Raw genomic sequence first — 20,620 nt, 5'->3', positions numbered from 1 at the left:
CTAGTTCATTTTGATTTCCTGCTCTCGACATTAAATGTTATTGAAAGGAGAATATTTCAGTTGTATAAGGATTGTGATTAATTTAAATGTTATTATGCTGAATTTAGATAAACGTTTGTTGAAATTTAATGTGAATTTTATAGAAAATATGTTAACATTGTTTTATTCCATATAATAAATACTATTTTATTTTATTATGTTTTAATGTCCTATCATCGTCCAAGTACGGCGTTGTGAGAGGTTTGTTAATAGGGATATTAATGAAAATTTATTGATATGAACATTCAGCACTTTCATATTATACAACGTAACGAAATCCAATTTTAGAATTATGTCTGTGGTAATTAACAACAATGAATTTATTAACCCCAAAGGGCTTTTAGTCTCGTAACACATATTTGGGTCGAATTACTCTAAATGGGTCTTTTACCTTTGCATTCGAGTCTGCTGCCGTTCAGCAAAATGTAAGGTCTTTCAAATTGAATTTGTCTATTTTGAATTAGCAAATTAAGCTTTTGAAAGCTATGGATGCAGTTCTTAAGAATATTCGTTTTCTATTTCTGAATCGGATTGATTTCAATATTAAAAAAGCATTTAATTTATGATCTATCTAATTAAAAATCTTCAATATTTTCATAGAAAGATGCATTATGTTTTTTATTATTTATTTCATACTTGTAGAATTTTAATGAATTTTTAATCAATTAACTCTAGCTTAGAAAGCGAGTATTAGCAACACTGGAGATATAGCATTCCTATCCCCAGCGCACGTGACTGTCTGTCGGGAATTCTAATGATATCCTGTATTTAACTATTTTATGATTTTGCTGTTGAATTGAATTTTATGCAGCGTAAGTGTAAAGTTATATTTAATTTTAAGTTGACTCACAAAAGGTTAATAATAAAAAGGAAAAAAAAAATCTGCAAACCATCTTACTAAGAAAACTGAACATCATATATGATGGACTGATAGAAGACTGAAAAGAATAGAACAATGTATGCCAATATTTAATATTGTATCGAGAATTCTAAACATATGCTGCTTTTAGAATTTATGCTTAGTAATAAAGATGAAAAAGACAAAAAAAAAATGTTAGCAGGATTGTGTTCAAGAGTAGATTGTAGATTGGTAGACTGCAATCTAAGCGAGAGTGTAAAACAGCTCAACGGACCGACAGTTAAAATCTGAAACCTTTTAAATTTTTCATATATTTTTACCATTTATTTATTCTCATGTCAAAAGTAAGATGTCGTTAGACTTGTATTGACACTGTAATTTGTGAAAAACTCTGAACTATTCAACGATTACATGTTACACAATTTACCAAAACTGTGTCTTGCATGGATGTGTAAATAGAGAACTATTTCTAGGTAAAATAGTTTGTCCAAGATAAGGCCATACAAACAAAAAATTATAAACAAGTAGCGAATGAAATTAGTAGCCATATTTATTTCGCTTATTTCTATAAAGTTTGAAGAATTCGTTAAATTTTTGATACACAGTTTGACATTCAGTAGAAAAAAGTTGTGCTTTTAGCTTTTCAAGAAACTCCTCTAATGTTTGTGGAAGGTTTGTATTATATAGTGGTGGGTATAAAGGGTAGTTGAAAAATGAGTCTAAAAGCTTTCTTCTCTTAGGCATTGATCTTAGACATGTACTATCAATTACAAAATTTGTCAAAATAAAATAAGGAATCTTAAGAAAAGAGTTTCAGCGCTACTGAAAGAAAGAAAGCTTTTTTAAAAAAAGAAAAGCTAAGTACAAATTTTTTTTTGTGAATAAAATTTGTCTCCTTCCTTATATGTTCACTGAGTTTAGGAATTTGAATTAGCAAAATGTTTATTATACTTTAGTTAATCAAACATAAAGTAGTAGAAGAATACAGGAACGAATTTCCGAAAATCAAACATTTTTTCAATGCTTGTTACTAAGGTATTTTGAAGGTTTAAAAAATTAACCAGAGAGAGAAATAACAAGCTCTTTTTTAGGATTATTAACTGTGTATTAGGTAAAAGTGAAATCTTTATTAATTATGGAACTTCATAAATTTAACAATTCAAATATCAACATAAATTTTGCGTTTAAATGTATACAGAATTTTGCATTTAGCTTATGCAAGTTTAATGAACATTTCACTAACTGCATATTTTGCTCTAAAAGGACAGTTTATCAAAATTTACATTTTGTATTTACACCCTGTCTTTAACTTCGGTCCTAAAATGTTTTCATAAAATTCTCTACCTTGTTCGAGTAAGCTCTTAACTACAAGCACATGTGTTTGTCATGTTTTAACGAAATGAAACATGTATTATGGCTTTACGCATATAAGTGGAGAAAGCCGTTGATTTTCTGTGATACATAAGAGCTTAGTAATAGGGAAGTCTACTAATGGCTTTCAGATGCTGTTCATGTTGTGAAATCTAGCATGTGTTTCAAGCATAAAATGGTAACTAGATGTACTTAAGCGGCAAGGCCGTATATATATGGCCTAGAATATTTATTGTGATATCTGTAAGAACGTATATATACGTGCATATTAAAATATGCCAACGAAATTAAGGCAATATATCAAAAGAAAACAAATTCAGGTATGAGATACCAGGAGAGGTTTTGCATTAAAATAAAAAAAAAAGTAATTTGTTCTCACAGGACTTTTGGGAAATTTGTGCTTTCTTAGCGAAACTCTTGGCCGCCCAGAGGGTTAAAGTTTCTACTTGACGACTCCGATGTAGTGCTAGACTACACAAATCAATTAAATCTAACAGAATGACTCAGAAACATACACCGGCGATATACTAGCTAGACGGCCAGAATGCGTAGCCAAAGATAGAGGACAAATAGCAAACCTGCGCTTCACTAGCGAAATAAAGCTCTGTCTAACCTTTTCCTTTCAACAGTTTAAATGCTCTGGTTTACTTGCTTGATTTGCATCCTGGCAAGGAAAGGCGAGGGGAAATAAGAGAATTCAAGAAAAGCCACAAAATTAAATAACTATTAGTAAAACTAAACAGGATTCTATAATGGAAGCGAAAGAGAACATGTAACATGAATTTTGAAAACGATCACTGAATATGTAAATTTAAAGATATTAATAAATGGCATTTGAAAGAACGATGCCTTCGAAATTTACATTGAAATCGTCCCTTTCACATATTCTCATGGCAAACAACTTTGTTTATTCCAGAAATCTATCAAGGATATTATGTTAATAGCAAAAAATGCCAGATCGTTAATATTAGAACAGCTTGAGAATAGATTTGAAGATTTCAGAATCATCTAATGTATTTTAGTGTATTTGTTACTTAACTCTCATATAATTTCAAAATTACCATTGAACTTGTTAGTAGAAAGCAAAAGGTTCTAATCAGGTATGCATTGTATGGAAAATTCATTTAAGCGGATTTCTAAAAGTTGCATCTATTCACAAGAAAATTTCTAGCATTTCATGAACATACACTGTTCTTTATATCTCTTTTCAGAAGCATATAATATTCAAACAACTTTTATAAAATAGAAACGAGCAGAAAATCATTCTTTATGTAAAAAAAAGTGTTTGGTGTAGTTATATCAAATTAAATTTGAAGCAGAACTTCGGCAACCATATTTTATAAAAATGGGTTCCGTTTACTTTTAACAAAACTCTTTCTATAAATTTAATGTTAAAAGATATATTTTTAATTCATTTTATATGGCACTATATGCTTGTAAAAAAGCTTATCTTCCAAAGAAAACGAATTATTTTATAATCTTTAATATGTCTATCAATATGCAATTGTTTTTAAAGTATTCGACTTTGGAGAAAACAGTTTTCATTTTCGTAAAACATTTAAGAAGTTAAATAATAAATTTCCACAGAGGTTATATTGAGAAAGGTAATGAATGTAAGATCCGTTGCCTAGTAAGAATCTTTCTGTCAGTAACTATTGATTAAATAAATTTTACTTTTAACGAAATTGAAAGAGTGTACACATCAAGCTGAAAGCTGGATATTAATTTTAAAAAAATGTTTCGTTATTAGTTTTCTGAATGAATGTACTTCATATTCCATTAATTCGCAATCAGGTATGCATTATTTATTCATTTATGTTTTTAATTTTACATCATATACGAGGAATAATAATGCTGTTTCTATGGCTGATGTATTTTATATATGCCACAGAATTCTGTGGTGATTTTTTTAAATACAGCTTTGCTTCACCTATTTATTTTGCTTCTTTCACAGAAATTTTAGGTTACGAATTTAATTTAATAACTCAGTTTATGCCAATTTAGTTCACTTGTTGATATTCCCATCGTTAAGCTGGTTTTGCAGTTGCAGTTTGTTTCATACCAATTACTTTATTTCGCAGTTACTTTATTCCATAACACTGTTTTTAATTAAGAATCATAAAGTAATATAAGTTAAACATGTTACCAAGAAAAAAAAATATTTTTTATACAATTAACACTAATAAACGTTCAAACAATTTAATATTATGTTTTAAAGAAACAATTTCCAGAGTCCTGATATAACAGAAATTAAGGAATTTTACCTTGTTGTAATAAAAAAGGCAAATTAGCTCAGAATTATAAAATAACTAACTGCACAAAAGGACAATCAAATTATTTACAAAAGTTTGTTTTAAATACATTGATAGCGAATTAAGAATCATACTACAAAATGAAAAATAAATATAGAATTACCTGGATAACATTATTTAGCATATTATTGATACCGTTTTTCCCCGAATTTTGATACATTAGGAACGTCTTTACCGCGGTCTTTAAAGAAATTTGAAATGATAAATTATATTACTATCTAGTTAAATTACGTTACCCTGCCACGTGCTTAATATTACACTGTTTACTGCATTTAATCAAACTAAGTTTACTGCATTTCTCCATTTTTTACTAGTACAAGGCAGTGATAGTCAACATTTGTAGGTCATAAGGTAGTGACTGTCAATCAGTATGTCACCAGTGTTGAATAGCTTTCATAAGTATTTGTATGCTTCCATTTAATTTTAGTTTAAAATGTTGTAAGATTCCTATCTTTAAAATTACAGCAAAAGTTGAGGAAACTTAAGAAATGATAAGCGAATAATCGCTTTAGTTCGGTAGAAAGAGAACAGATACTCAAGAGAGGTTAAATACCCTTTATTATTCCAAATAAAGTTCACAGAAGACTCCTTCCTGGAGTTTACAATAAAGCCTCCACTCGGGCTTGAACTCAGGAAACTAAGAAATGAAACTTGACTAATCTTAACTAAAAAGATATAGCTAAAGCTCTTAAGATTCTAATAGAGTTGGCCCCTTAACGCTAACTAACGGTGAAGCTATCAAGGGCCTAAGGTACGGCCGAGCGTAAAAATAGCTTAAGAGAGAGAGAGTAGCTTAAAAGGTGAACGCGAGCTGCTCGGAATATTTGGCTCTCTAACGAAGTCAGTAGAACTTCACATTTAAATACTTCTTCTCTTCATTTGCATTTGACCGCGATTCTGAAAATACGTTCTGGCTGGAAGTTGTAAGCTTGAATTCAGAGAGGACAGGAAAGTAACTTTTAACTAAAAATTAACTGTTAGAGAAATTAAGATGAACCTTACAATGTATCTAAATATGTTAGGTTAGGTTATTTGAATATTACAAAATACAGGAGGTTTATCTGCCGAAGGAGACGGATTCCTCCATGGAGAATGTTTTAAGGGAAAACGGGTCATATTGACGTTAACCACAGAAAAAAACTCTTGAACAAACCATGCAGCAAGTAACTGTAACACTACTGCCTGCACCAAACCACATTAGCCTCGGCTCAAACACAGGTTGAAGTACCACCATTCTGCGGTAGTAATCACTCGAACATTAGTAGGGAGTATCTAAATATACTGTTCTACTACATGTAGATGACTCATTTTTAATAACAGTACTTTCTTTTCTTAATGAGCAACTTAAACCAAAATCTTCTCTTGGTGATCTTCCATGTTGGATAACTGCAGACTTTTGTTTCAGCTCACTTTTCTAAGACGAAGCTTCATCTTATCTTCCTCTGCAAGCTATAGTCCATTGTTCTAAAAATATAATCGGTATAAAATGGGTGTGTGCATAACGCACCCACAGTGATGATGTGAAATGAAAAAGAATATGTGTCCTCAGAATTAATTATCCAGGAATAAAATTATGTGAAGAATTTACGGGTAAGTCTGTTTTCGAGTATCATCCTTCTAACTAGGCAGTACAGTCTCACCAACTTGTTACAACGCGAAGAGCCATCGCCAATCCGTTGCAACTTTCTCCAAGTCATCCTATTATGCACAAAAACACACATGCATATATATATATATATATATATGAATATATGGCCACTCTATTATCCAGCTCGATGAGCCCAGTTCCCTTATTTCTATATGTTGGTAAACTCTGCATATTTTGCTTCAAGTGTGGTTGAATTATGTTGTTCCTATATTTTGGTTAAGGTTTTAATGCCTTTAGTTGATCTACATGCAATCTTTGTAGAATTGTCATCAATTTAAAATTTGTTTAAGTGGTACTAAGCCTAATGATACCGCCATTTGTTTACATTTGAAACGTTTAGTAGAACAATGAATTAAGTTAGTTTGTGAACCAACTTCAGTGCCTTTTTCCGAGTGAGACTAAAAGTAAACTTTCAGTTTTGCCCATCGAAGAATCTATCTTGCTGCCTGCTGACTGTATTGCTTGTTTTTGGGCAGAAACTCTAATTTTCAGTGTAAATGTTTTTAAACTGTTTTTAACTGTATTTTGTATTTTATGTTTTTCTGTAATTTACAATTTTTAATGACGATGTGTTGAGATTTTATGTATTTTTGCCTTGTCGTGAAGTGAGATCTGAATTAATTGAATGAAAAATATATATACCTAATGAAATTTGAGAAAATAAATTTAAATGAAATGCAGCTAAAAATTGTGCATAATTTTAATAGTGTGTATAATTTTATTATTTATGAACAGAGTTGCACCCATTAGCAGTAAATGTAGTCAAAAATGTGTTGCCAATTCACAATACCACTAATGTTTTGGAAATTTTCGTGGGGATGCGAGTAATGAGAAAGTAAAGTACATCTAATACAACTTTATAAGACGATAAATATTAGAAATTAAGGTACTAATTTACTGAACTTTTTCTTTTAACAGGAACAACAACATCAGGAGGTTACCTAATGATATGTTCTCTCAGATGCCTGCTTTACAAAGTGTTAGCCTGACCGGTAATCCTATTAGCAGCCTGGATCAGAGAACTTTCCGGCCCATTTTCAGAAATGTTGAAATCGTGGGACTCGGAAGTGAGTCACGATTTCGATTTAATACTACCCGTGATTACTAAAATTAGTTGTCAAAATAAAAACATATATATATTTTAGTGCACCTGATATCTTGTTACGTGCACAAACTCTAAAATTAGGAAAAGAATTATAATGTTTATGAAATTACAATTTATTTACGACTTTAAGGAAAGCTTTAATATACATTTTCATAATATGAATGACTCAAATTTGCGAAAACCTTAAAATAACCTTAAAATGCAGCGAATGTTGTATTTTAAGGTTAGCGGTACTATACTGAGTATACTTTTCTATGTGGTTACAAGACTTTTAATGATGAAATAATTTTTATGGTGTAAAAAATAAAGTGTACACATTTTCGTTTCATGAAAGAGATTAACAATATGCTACAATCTGCAAAAATTAAATTTTTTCCCTTTCGTATACATGTACCGGATTAATACAATTCAGTAATAGAAATAAAAGAATATATTTATTACAAATGTTTTTAATATTTATGAAATCTCTTGCAATTTCGCAGTAATAACATTGGATATTCCAAGATGGGATGTTCTGAAATGCAGTGTGCTTCACTTGAATGTACTTAATTAAAAAACCTAATAGTACTTTACGTATATGCATACAGGTAAAAGATTACAAGTTTAGATGGAAAGTAACTTATTTCGGGTTCAAAAATCATACAGTTGGAGATAACTGTTTAATTAAATGAAAATAAATGATATGACATAATAATGCTTAAAAATTCTAATTATGTTCATTTAATGAAACTGAATTTGTTTTCTGGAAATTTGTATGTTCACTATGATGTGTTCTTTTTAATATATCGCATATTATGAGTAAAACAATTGTGTTACTTAACTTACATTGCCGGTACAATGATTGCAGATAATTTTTAATTCGTTTCAAAGCAGAAAATTATTTTATTCTAATGTAAATGGTACAAGAAACACTTAAATGTATTTGTATTGTTGTTATAGGAAGGTGCATTCGATTTTCATTTAGTTGTATTTCGAAAACATTCAACTTTTCAAAGTGCCTCGTTAATTAATAAAAGTATTTGCTTAAAATTCAAACCTTCTTCCAAGTAATATTTCCTGAAAAATCGATTAGATCTCTCTCAAAGCTGAATTTCTTCCACGTGTATTTCACACTACTCTATATGTTTACATAGAAAGGTTTCCCCCCCACAAGCTGCGTTTTTCCATAAGCAGTTTGCTTATGCGCTATTGGCTGTCTCCTAGAAGGTAAGACATTCCAATATACTGATTTCTTTAAGAATACCTTTGCGTAATAAAATGCTAGTTGCGCATCCACAATTACGTAGTAGTAATTTGTAAATAAGTTCTTTTATTTATAAAGCAATCAAATAAAATATTAAATAAAAATCTGAAAGGTCTCACATTTTAAATTACGTCCAAAGGGGCGTTTTTTAACATTTTGTTTGTTACCTTTATTTGTTAAATATTACGTTCTTTGCATATAAACCATAATATTCAATTCAAGAGCAATATCGTGAAATAGTTTTAATTTGAGCCTATCTTTAGAATTTCCGACACAGATGAAGATGAAAATGTTTTTCCTGTAGAACGTTCCCATTGCTCGCTTTGAAATCCTTGAGTTTGTTAATCAAAAATTCGTTAAAGATTTACAAAATATGAAATCGATAATAAAACAAATTCCATATTTCAAATTTGGGCTTCCACATGCCCATATTCGTAGGAAGATTTTATCATTCAAATTGCGATGGCTCTAGGTACTATTGTTTTATCACAATGCGAGAAATATACATAAATTTACGCAGATTTTTCCTTATTTAATTTTTTTGAATATAATGCAGGACTCTAACATTTGATGACAACAGTTTGAAAAGTGAAATGGACATTTATACTGAACCAACGCAAAATCGCAAAACAAAAACCTTCCTTTTTGCTAAACGCTTTGTCCCCTTTGGACTAAAAATTCTGATTCTGGTTTTGCTCTTGGTTCTTAACCTTAAAGGGATTAAGAACGTTATTACAAATTTTATATATACGTTGCATAGTTAAATATATATAAAATTTTTTATATATATTTAACTATGCAACGTATATATAAAATTTGTTATTGTTTAATTATTTAATTAATTAATTGTGTTCAGTTTAACTTCATTTTAAGTCGCATTTGTCTTACCAAAAAGAGAAAAAAAATATTTTCGAAAGTCTTTCATCAGTGGGTTTTCTGAACGATAGCTCATTCCGTTTTTTGGAAAAGGTGAAGGACCCAATGATGTAATTTTGTAACTGCCTATCAAAACCAATGAATTTGAAAATTTTCCAGGTGGGATCAATAAAAGCTTTGGACATCATTTACCCTATGATGCAGTCATTAAGATGATTTACTTTTGCCGGCACACGTAATAATTCTTCTTCAAGGAGAGAAAATTAGGGACTAAAATGTAGACAGTGTGAAATTACAAAAAGGAACTTGACGAGTTTGTATTTCAGTGAGGAGTATCATCATCATGTCTCGAAGCATTAACATTTCATAGTTAAATGAATTTAGAAACATCCCAGATGAACACTTATTATTTAGCAGCCTATTCGAACTATATTCGCTTGATTATAGTTGTAAAATAATAATTGTGTTAATTCCTGAGCTCTAATCGCAAATGTAGTCGACAGAAGCAATCGAAATAGATTCGATCGGATGGAGTTGCGGAATAGTAGTTTAAACTCTCAAATCATAGAAAATATAATCCATCAAAGGACAATATTTTCTTCTTTTATGAGATTCTTGCATAATTTTGCAATATGTTTCGAGAAGCAATTAGAATGAAATGTAATATTACTTTATAACACTGTATTTTAGAATTTTAATTAAAATACTTTAAAATCGGAAATATGGACTGATATTTCTCAGATATTAAATGGTGTTTCTTAAGTATTTCAGTATCAAGTTCAATATTTATAAATAATTCAAGTAATTACTCACTATTATAAACATTATTCAACAGTATTTTCTATGGTTTGAAAGTGTAACAGATTTAAAAAATATTAAAATCTTGTAGTTTAAATAATTTAAATAGATGAACATTAAGGTATTTGTGAATGGCAATATTTGAAACCAGACTCGAGTGCCTCGTGCGACTCTCGCACGAAGAATGTAATTTATTTTTAAATGTTAGAATGTTTTCTCTTCTTGTTTGTATGTCGCCATTTTTGAGTGTTAAAAAAAAGTTATTGCTGTGTTCCATCATTGGAAGTGCTTCATATCGCCAAAGAAGCATCACAGTCTTAATTATTTTGGAGGCACCGACCGAGATCGAATAATCGTGCGTATTTTTATTTTATTAGTTCATCACTGAACATAATATTAGTGATACCAGATTATTACTTCCTGTTCATAAAGAATTGCTTTATTTTATTAGTTCATCACTGAACATAATATTAGTGATACCAGATTATTACTTCCTGTTCATATAGAATTGCTTTATTTTATTAGTTCATCACTGAACGCAATATTAGTGATACCAGATTATTACTTCCTGTTAATAATAAATTGTCTTATTTTATTACCGTATTTGATATTATATTTAATATTTATTTTAGTTGTCCATACGGTAGATATATATATTGCTCTATGTTATTATTCTTATTTTAATCACAATTAATGTGGTAGAGAGAATGAACTTCATATAATTTAAATATTTCATTTTTGAGCTATTTTGAGGAAATATAGGAACACAGTGTTCGTTAATTTTAAACATAGAAACAATGTCTTACTTAGGAAGAGCTCGTAAGGAAGATTTGCAAAATTTCGCAGCTGAACTGGGAGTTCATGTGACTGAAGATTTGAAAATAGTTGATTTAAAACAGAAAATTGTTGAAAGTAGAGATTATGATGAAGTCTTCGTCAAAGGAGTTTTAGACACAATAATAGAAGAACGGAAAGAGAGGGAGGAAAGGAAAAGAGAAGAAAGGAAAGAGAGGGAGGAAAGGGAAAGAGAAGAAAGGAAAGAGAGGGAGGAAAGGGAAAGAGAAGAAAGGAAAGAGAGGGAGGAAAGAGAAGAACGGAAAGAGAGGGAGGAAAGAGAAGAACGTAGGAGACAGGAAGAAGCAAAAGAGCGGAGAAGAAACGAACAGTATGAATTAGAGAGATTAAGACTTGAAGCAGAGACAAAGTCTCAAAATACCGGACAGATCCGGCCGAAAACGGAGCTGCGTCACCTTATGCAGAAATTCGATGACAAGAAAGGATATATCAGTCTATATTTGCTATTGTTTGAAAGGCAAGCAGAATGGGATAAAATTAATAAAGAAGAATTTGTATCTCATTTACTAGGACTACTTCCTTACGAAGTAACCCAGTTAATAGCTAGAGAACCCTCCGATAAAGCTAAAGACTATGAACACGTGAAAAATTTATTGTTAAGACGGTTTAAATTAAGCCCGTTAAAGTTTAGGCAGAAATTTATGAAAAATCAAAAAAGTACCGAATCCACATGGGTGGATTTCAATTATGAAATAGAAAATTATTGCAAAGAATGGGTGACTGGTCTAGGAGTTAAGACTTTTGATCAGTTGCTAGATTTGATGGTGCTTGACCAACTTAAACGTCGAGTTCCTCCTGAAATTCGAGATCATTTTCTTGATGAATGGGTAGAGATGATTTCATCTAAAAAATTAGCTGAAAAACTTGATGCCTATGAAAACGTTTGCGGAAACTTTCAAAAAAGGCCTGTAGTGGATCGGCAGAAAGAAAGATACAATGCACTAACTCAAGGTAAATTGAGTTCAGATAATAAAAATAAAACTGAAAAAAAATTTTTCATCAGGATTTAATTCGCAAAGCTGGTTTCATAGACCTAGAAGTCCACGTCCAGATGATAAATATGAAAAACGAAAAACGCCACAATGCTATCAGTGTGGGTCCTATCAACATTTAAGACCCCAATGTCCAAAACTTAAGAATAGTACTGAATCTCCTGATAATCTTAACAGAATTAGTGCAAAACCAGAGGATAAATTTCTATTACCTTATACTAGTATGGGTTACGTAAATGGTCATAAAATTCCTATATTAAGGGATTCAGGTGCTAGTATTGATATAGTTTGTCGCAAATACATCACGCCGGAAATGCTGACAGGTGAAAATGTGTGGGTGCAACAGCCATTAGATTTAAATCCAATCTGTTTACCATTGGCTGAGATCGAACTACATTGCGATCTTGGGCGAGTAATAACTAAGGCTGCCATTATTAGAAATGAAATCGACAAGGGAACTTATTTATTAGGCAATCGAACTCTTGCACTGTTGAATAAACAAAGAAAGAAACCTAATAGGCATCCTCACCAGGTTAATGCCGTCTCTACTAGAGCTCAAAGGAAAAGAAAAATAGCTGAAGAGCAGATCTTGGAACCGATGAAGAAAGAAAATAAAGCATCCAGAGATGTATTTGAAGAGGAAGTTAAATCACCGGAATTAAGCGTGGAAGAAGTTCACGAAAATTTGAAAAACGATAAAGAAATTAATATTGAGAATCATTTTGCAATGCAGCGTTATCATCATCTTTCGGCTTTTGATTTAATATCAAAGCCGCTACTAATAGACGAAAAAAACAATTGTCGAAAGCAAATGACAAATGAATATTATCCGAAAGGCACAGATGAACTGAGGAAAGGCTTTGCTGTGAATTATAGCCGAGGAACTGGTCCACCATGGAAGAGATCTAGGCGCCGTCAAGAAAAAAAAAGAAGACTAATTACTAAACTAATTACTAAAACACTGTCCATTTTCTTCCTATTTAAATGTGGTGTAAAAATATTTGTTTAAAACTTAAAATTTTCGGCCTGAAAATTTGGAAACTTATGAGAGAAGTTATCTTTTCTCTTTAAGCAACTGAGCAAGCCGAGCTTATAAACTTTCGAAATTTACAGAACTTTTCCCTTCGGTAAAAGTCTCTCCGTTGGGGGAGAGGTTGTAACAGATTTAAAAAATATTAAAATCTTGTAGTTTAAATAATTTAAATAGATGAACATTAAGGTATTTGTGAATGGCAATATTTGAAACCAGACTCGAGTGCCTCGTGCGACTCTCGCACGAAGAATGTAATTTATTTTTAAATGTTAGAATATGTTTTCTCTTCTTGTGTGTATGTCGCCATTTTTGAGTGTTAAATAAAAGTTATTGCTGTGTTCCATTATTTGAAGTGCTTCATATCGCCAAAGAAGTATTACAAGAATTGAAACTACTTTCCATATCATAGCATCTTATACCCTTGGAAATAATTTCGACAAACATTTGTCTGAAAATATAGTCGTGTTGCCGTGATAATAGTGCATTATGGCCATAACTCTCGACTACGGCTATGAAATAAATTAAGGATAATTCGGAGTCACGCGGAAATTGAACTCTAAAATAAATATATCACCTGTAAAATCACTACACACATCTTCAAGAATCATATGCAAATTTCAGGAAGTAACCAGATGACACCGATGGTACGTCACAATGACGAGAGTGTAAGAGAGTGATATATAAGGAATACAGGCAAAGAAGTAAAATTGTTCTCAGGTGCTTTATAAGCATTTCAGTACAATAACCGAATAGTTATGACACAAAGGACGCATTTGGATGATTTTTTACGTGGTAGAATTATCGGCCGTTTGGAATGTGGGCGTACCCAACTGGAAGTATCAGACGAACATGGAATTGCACAGAGTGTCATCTCCAGGCTTTGGCAACGATTCTAAGATGATGGTAATGTGAGTAGACGTTAAAGCAAGCACAGGTCGCCCCAGAGTTACAACGCCGAATGAGAATCGGTATTTGGCAGTTACTGCCAAAAGAAACAGGTGAAGCACAGCCTCAGACCTGTCTCGTCAGCTCTCTTCAGCCACTGGTACGACAATTTCGAGGCAGACATGTACAGAGCTTAGGGCAGATTGGTCTATATGCTCGTAGACCTGTCAGATGCGTTCCACTTACTGCAACTCACTGTCGCTTGCGGTTAGCCTGGAGTAGAGAGCATGCACTGTGGACACCGCAACAGTGGGCTTGTGTGATGTTTTCCAACGAGTCCAGGTTTAGCTTGCAGTCTAATTCCCGCCGGACTTTCATATGGAGAGCTCCAGGTACCCGTTAGCACCAAGTAAACTTTAATGAACGACACCGTTACGGTGGTGCAGGAGTGCTCGTTTGGGGTGGAATCATTCTGGGTTCCAGAACTGACCTGCATGTTCAAGTTGGAACCATGACAAGCCAAATCTATCGGGACGTCATTCTGGAACAACATGTACGTTTGTTTCGGGGCACCATGGGCGCACAATTTGTGTTTACGAATGACAACGCCCGTCCTCACCGTGCAAACATCGTAAACGAATGCCTTCAATCGGAGGGTATCACCCGTATGGACTGGCCAGCATTCTCACCGGACTTGAATCCAGTAGAGCACGTGTGGGACATGCTTGGCCGACGAGTTTCAGCCCGTCAACCTCCTCCTACATGTCTACCGGAACTTCGGAGAACATTGCTTTTTGAGTGGTGTAATATCCCCCAAGATCAGATCGATAATTTGATACTCAGCATGCCTAGGCGTTGTACGGACAGTATTGCATCGTCTGGGAGACATAAAATGTATTAAAAATCATACCAACCATGTAATATTGGTTTTTTGTAAATAGGTGGTTTTTGTAATTTGCTCCAGGGAGAAAAAAACGCTAATTTTTTTTATAATATCAAACACATAGCATCTTTGTTTGCTCTTTACCTTTTGTTTAATAAATAAGCTTTAAAAATAAGTCAAATTTGTTTTGCTTCTAACTCTTCCTTTGCCTGATTTTGCATTATTTTTAATTTATGGGCATCAGTGTATATAAACTAACTGTCAAAGTCCAGTTAGGGGTTAATTGGTAGCTCAGATAGCATGCACATCTAATTTTAAAAGACATATAATATTATATAGCTGTTATTTATTGCATATCAGTTGATCATCTTATATAGTCATACTGCTATACGCAATCATACATACTGTATAAAAATTAAGTTGCTATATATAAGTATACAATTATACAAATCTTTACAAAAAAGAAAAAGAGAAAGTAAAAAAGAGAAGTAATTACTAACAAATGTAATAAGATGGGGATCGGCAATTCAGAGAGCATTTGTATGCCTAAAGGATTGGAAATGTAACATAGTTATATAGATATACATGGCCATAAACGGGTTATATATATTATATTGTTATATAAGTACATAGTTATCCAAAACTTTAAAAAATACTACTTAGTTACTAACAAATGTACGATGTTCTAATTATTCTCGAATACTTTATGTGTTTCACAGTAAATTTCAAATAACTATGCCAGTTTGAGTTTCATTTAGCGAACGAACTGCGCACACTTTTAACACTTAGTTACATTATACAGGGATATTACTTCAGTTTGCAAGAAATAAAATAAATAAACATAAGCGCATAAATAAACTAATGCATTAAATCTTGCAATATAAAGTTATACCCTTTAATTTGCATTAGAAGAATGCACACTACATTTACAACAAGGGAATGCATTAATACGTGGAAATGCAATTATTAATAATTAAAATATCCAGTAAAACACAATTAAAAATAATCATAAATATCTAATAAGATACAGCTAATAATATATGTTAAGTGAATTGGTGACTCAGTTTGGAATACTGAGATACAGTAATACTCTAAATTTCTCAATATGAGAATACAATAATTGAAATAACAATAAAAGTTTACATTAACACTAATATTAAAAATTAAGTATGTAATTGAAAATGAAATATTCTTAAACATATGAGTTAGAAAAATTAATTCATTAAGACAATAATACTAATACAATTAATTCTTAATATGCTAATACGATTAACACTCTAATGCAGGAATATCATTTTTTTAAAGAATTTATGCCACATAAATAATAATCTGTTGTTGTGACTTATCGCACTTGTCTGGAAGCAACATCAGAACAAGCATACGATGCCATAAATAAGAATAAAGAATATGTGCACCGTCATGTACTTACCCAAAAGAGTTCCATTTTACATTCATTCTGTACATTTATTAATCACTTTTGTTTTAAAATTGCCAGATTAAAATAATATCATGTAGCATTAATGATGCGTGTACCATAGCTTGAAAAATATCTGCTGGAATACATTGCGCTAATACAATAAATACATTACACAATTAATAATATAAAAGACATGCGTAGCGAAATTCTCAAAATGAGATTAAGTAATGTATAGGCTTTTGAAATACAAAATTATACAAATTAAATTAGTTAGAAGAGTATAATACTAATATATAGAGTAGCCTATCTTCAAGGAAGCAGTAAACAATGAAACACATTTCGGTTAACAATAACACATTTCGGTTAACAATACAAGCATTCAGGGCAAACATAATTTATAATATTGTGTTCGCTGTGCTATTGTTGCTAAATTGCCTATAGCTACTTGTAAATCAATTATGCTCCACGTCACTGGAAATAAAGAAGTATACTATAATATAGCTACTGTAAATACAGGAAAATTTACAATAAGTGAATGCGCTAACACAATTTTTTAATAGCATAAAGAAAACAAGATCAATAGTGCTGCCTTAAATTTCCTTTTGTATCTGAATTTGATTTTCAGTTCTAGATATAAGTATGTCCTATATAGTCTGTGGAAAAATATGAATGTCTGAACAATTTGCATTATTTTTTTTACCGGTATGGAGCGTTTGTCGCTATAAAATTGTCTATAATACCTTAATAAAAAGCTAAAGCTGTTAAAATCGTCTCGAGGTCTGGTTACGTGAATACAAATGCAACTGAGAAATTATCCTGAATGTGTGAGTTTGACTTCTTGATTATTCTGCCAATGGTACACTTCTGTTATGAGCGGTATTAAACAATGCTGTCTGTGAATCTTGTCTAGCACTTTATTGTTACGGATCGTATTCCGTGCCCATATTGCACAGATATAACACATTGGATACATTAAGCTCCAGGCTTTTGTTTTAGTACATTCACTGAAGATTTTTTCTGTACCAGATTCACATGTTTCTGTGTTTCTAAGTCCGAACCTGCTCAAGTTTGTTTGATGCGGTTCAAGACCAATGAAAAACTGTGTTGCATTGGTCTTGGGACTTTAGTTCGATGTCTAATTTTGGAACTATATTCTATGTCTTACAATAATATGATCAGATATTTTAAGTTAGATTTTTCTATTTTTTTCTGTTTATACTTATTTCCTTGAACTGCGAACCTTGAATTATGTATTTTGCCTTATTTAATATATTATTTTTACTTTTTATCAGTCATGCTATTAATTGCTCATATTCATAATTCGTGCACTATTTAGCTGATTATAACTCATTTATACCTGTATTTTAACTATTTACAGTACTCATTTATTGTTCACGTTGTGGATGCCTATTGACAGCACTTAAGTTGTAACCATCTGTCTATAACTCTCTAAATGCGAAACTGAAATTATTCTCCTCACACGCATTGCACCCTTCTTCCAACACTGCACCATTATTTACTCGGCCAGTATTTGTTTGCCCTCCCCCAGCACTCGCCTTGAGCACAATATGTGCCAATGTGTGTTATGTGGACCAAGTTAATTCCGTCGGTGGGGCTACCTGGCCGATATGCTAACTGCCCCAGTGGACCGGCTGCCTAGCTGTCGGTGGAAAGAAAGAGCTTAAATCAGTCTTATGATCAGAGCTGCAGATCAGCCTTCCTGCCACAATTCAAATCACTTAAGCTTCGTTTAAGATAAGTCTATTAGCTAATAGTGTATTCAGGAGAAGCCCTTAAGTTAATGTATTAATTGGCTGCGACTGTGTTGAGCTGCAGTTGCTGCTAAGTTAAATGATGAATCACTGAATAACACAATGTGCGTCTAAGAGAAATATTTAGTGTATGTTAATGTTTCTCCACGTGCTATTAGCTCCGATTAAGTAAAAAGAGTTTTCTGAATTTAGTCTTCTTCCTCATATATGCGTATCTTGTTCGTGAAGGCAAGAAGCTACTTCTTGTCTTCAATTTAGTCAATTATCATTCTATTTTCCATTTAAATCTGATATTAGACTGAATATTATAATTTTTACCAATGTAACCTTTTTTCTGTTAAAGAGATCTAGAGGTGGAGTTCCTGCAATATGTTGGAGCGCCATTGTCGAGAGCTTTCAATAGACATGATCAATGAATAAAAGATGCATTCTTTGAAAATATAAATGGTTCTTTCTCATATTTCCTGACGGTTTACTCTTCCATATTACCGTACCATTGAAGGTTATTGTTACAGCGATTGTGCTGTGCAACTATTTACATCTTTCCCAATTTTAAATGTGTTGGTTTTATTATAATTATGAGATGACTTTTGTGGCTCTTTATAAGCTTCTAATATGAGATATCCATGAAAACTCCAGATATTTATGTTGATGGGACATTTTACTTAGGTTCCAAGGAGTTTTATGTTAAGTCGTAGTGCCTTCTTACGACCTTGTGGCCTTACTTTCGAGGGTCACTCCTATCCACTACCACCAGCATAAAGTCGACAGCACATGCAATTATTTTTGCGTAGGGCATGCTATTAAAGCATTCAAAGGCCGAATTAGCAGCTTTTTTCTACAGGGTCAGACCAAGGCATGATTTATGTGGGCAGTCTCTTGTAATTTCTTTCAATATATTTGTTGCGGGTCGGAACGAATGCAAGTAGTAAGAATTGCTACGCACTTCATTTTATGTAGGATCCTAATTATGTACAGCCACAAGAAGGACTTTCTTGTCAAACATGTCTGCATCTGAGAAGCTAGGTCAGAAAGGTCCTTTCATGGTTTTAAGAAGAGTGCGACTTCCGCCGTTTTCGCTGAACTTGGAACGCGTCGCTATCTCTAGCAAATAGTATTAAATGCTAGCATAATATATGGGAATTCTCGGTAAAGGATTCGAATGACGACAGTATTAATGCCATCCAGGCCTTGTGCTTTCATGAATAATATTCGCAATTCCCTCTCTTGTGGGCTTTGGTTCGCCTCTGTGTTTTACAGTACAAAACTGCTCATTAAAGGTAGTACTTCTGGTATGTATTTGCTGTTCCGTGATATCATCACCAGTGTTCATGTGAAAGACAGTATCCAATATCCTTTGGATGACTTTCCTATCAGAAGAAGCTTACGGGTAAATTGAGTGTGTAATACTTAAATGTTTCTCGCATGCTATCTTCTGAGCAGGACTAAAGGTCCTACATGCGGCTAGTTTAGTTTGTTTGATGAAATTTTTATATTCGTCACTTGCCTTACTGTATTTTGCCATATTTTATTGCCTAGTAAGTCGTTTGAAACTTACCCTTTAAGGGTTTCACTCATTTGTGTTCAGTATTCAATTCTGTAGTCCACCAAGAGATATTACGTTTCGTTGCTATTGTCTTTCGTCTATGAGCCTTGTGATAAACCTGTGTGATTTTGGGCTTTAATTTGTAACATAGGGTGTCCAATTACTTCTATTTATACATTTGTTAAGATGTATGATTATTTCCTGTATGTGCAGATGAATACTATTTTTGAGAGAGTTATGGCTTCATATATCATTTCAAACCTTTGCTTGATTAACTGTTCCAAGGATGTACTTAATTGGTAAGTAATAAACCTGTGGTTGCTACAGGAAAGTGTTTCTATAACTTGTCATTTCTGTAGAGATGGTGTTGAATTTACTTAGCTATGCGTAAGATCAGGAAATCCTATCATTCAGTTCGCCAACATTTTAGTTCAGAATCTAGTGTGTTTGCCATTATAAGGTTCTTTGAAGGTTTGTATTGTAAAACCGTTCGAGTCCATAGGTTTTCTTTTTCCTCTTCCCAAAGTGCGTACGGTGCATTGAAGTCTCATGCTATAAAAGAGTGTTATACTCTTGTGGATTGTCCCTGTTCCAGCTGTCCCAATAGCAGTGCAATGTCAGAACTGGATGGATAATAAACAGAGATTTCTATCATAGAGTTGGTTCATTCTACTCTTATTGTGACTTTATGGTCCATGGTTATAACCAGCGTATGTTAAAATGTTTCGTTATATATCATTGCAACTATCCAGTTGTGAAAAAGGTTTTGCTGTGGAATGTAACACTGGATATAAAGCTGTTGTTGATACAGGGCTCTTGAAGGATTCCAATATCTACCTTAAGCTATGCCATGATTTGCATTAAATTTTTCATTACTGGGTTGCATCTTTGTAAGTTGCAGTGACTAATCTTCCTCTCGTCTATTCTGTTTGTCTTTGACGTGCTCTTGAAATTTAAGATTTAGATGAAGGATCTCGACAACCTGA

The 20,620-nt window shown here is 32.5% G+C and overlaps 1 protein-coding gene across 2 annotated transcripts in view; it reads left to right on the top strand.

Annotated features, from left to right (window-relative positions):
• LOC118183025 (uncharacterized) overlaps positions 1-20,620 on the top strand; it is a 109,786-nt gene that overhangs the window by 67,125 nt on the left and 22,041 nt on the right. For both annotated transcript variants that reach the window (XM_035352427.2, XM_085812397.1), the window contains exon 5: positions 7,148-7,296. In XM_035352427.2, the coding sequence (XP_035208318.1) occupies positions 7,148-7,296 (149 nt within the window). The remainder of the gene's footprint in view (positions 1-7,147; positions 7,297-20,620) is intronic.

This window comes from Stegodyphus dumicola, chromosome 3 (assembly GCF_044657685.1).
Source record: "Stegodyphus dumicola isolate Sdum_Otavi_A_Nest chromosome 3, ASM4465768v1".
Lineage (NCBI taxonomy): Eukaryota > Metazoa > Arthropoda > Arachnida > Araneae > Eresidae > Stegodyphus > Stegodyphus dumicola.
Note: the sequence above shows the minus strand (reverse complement) of the source record. Positions and strands in the feature narration are given on the sequence as shown.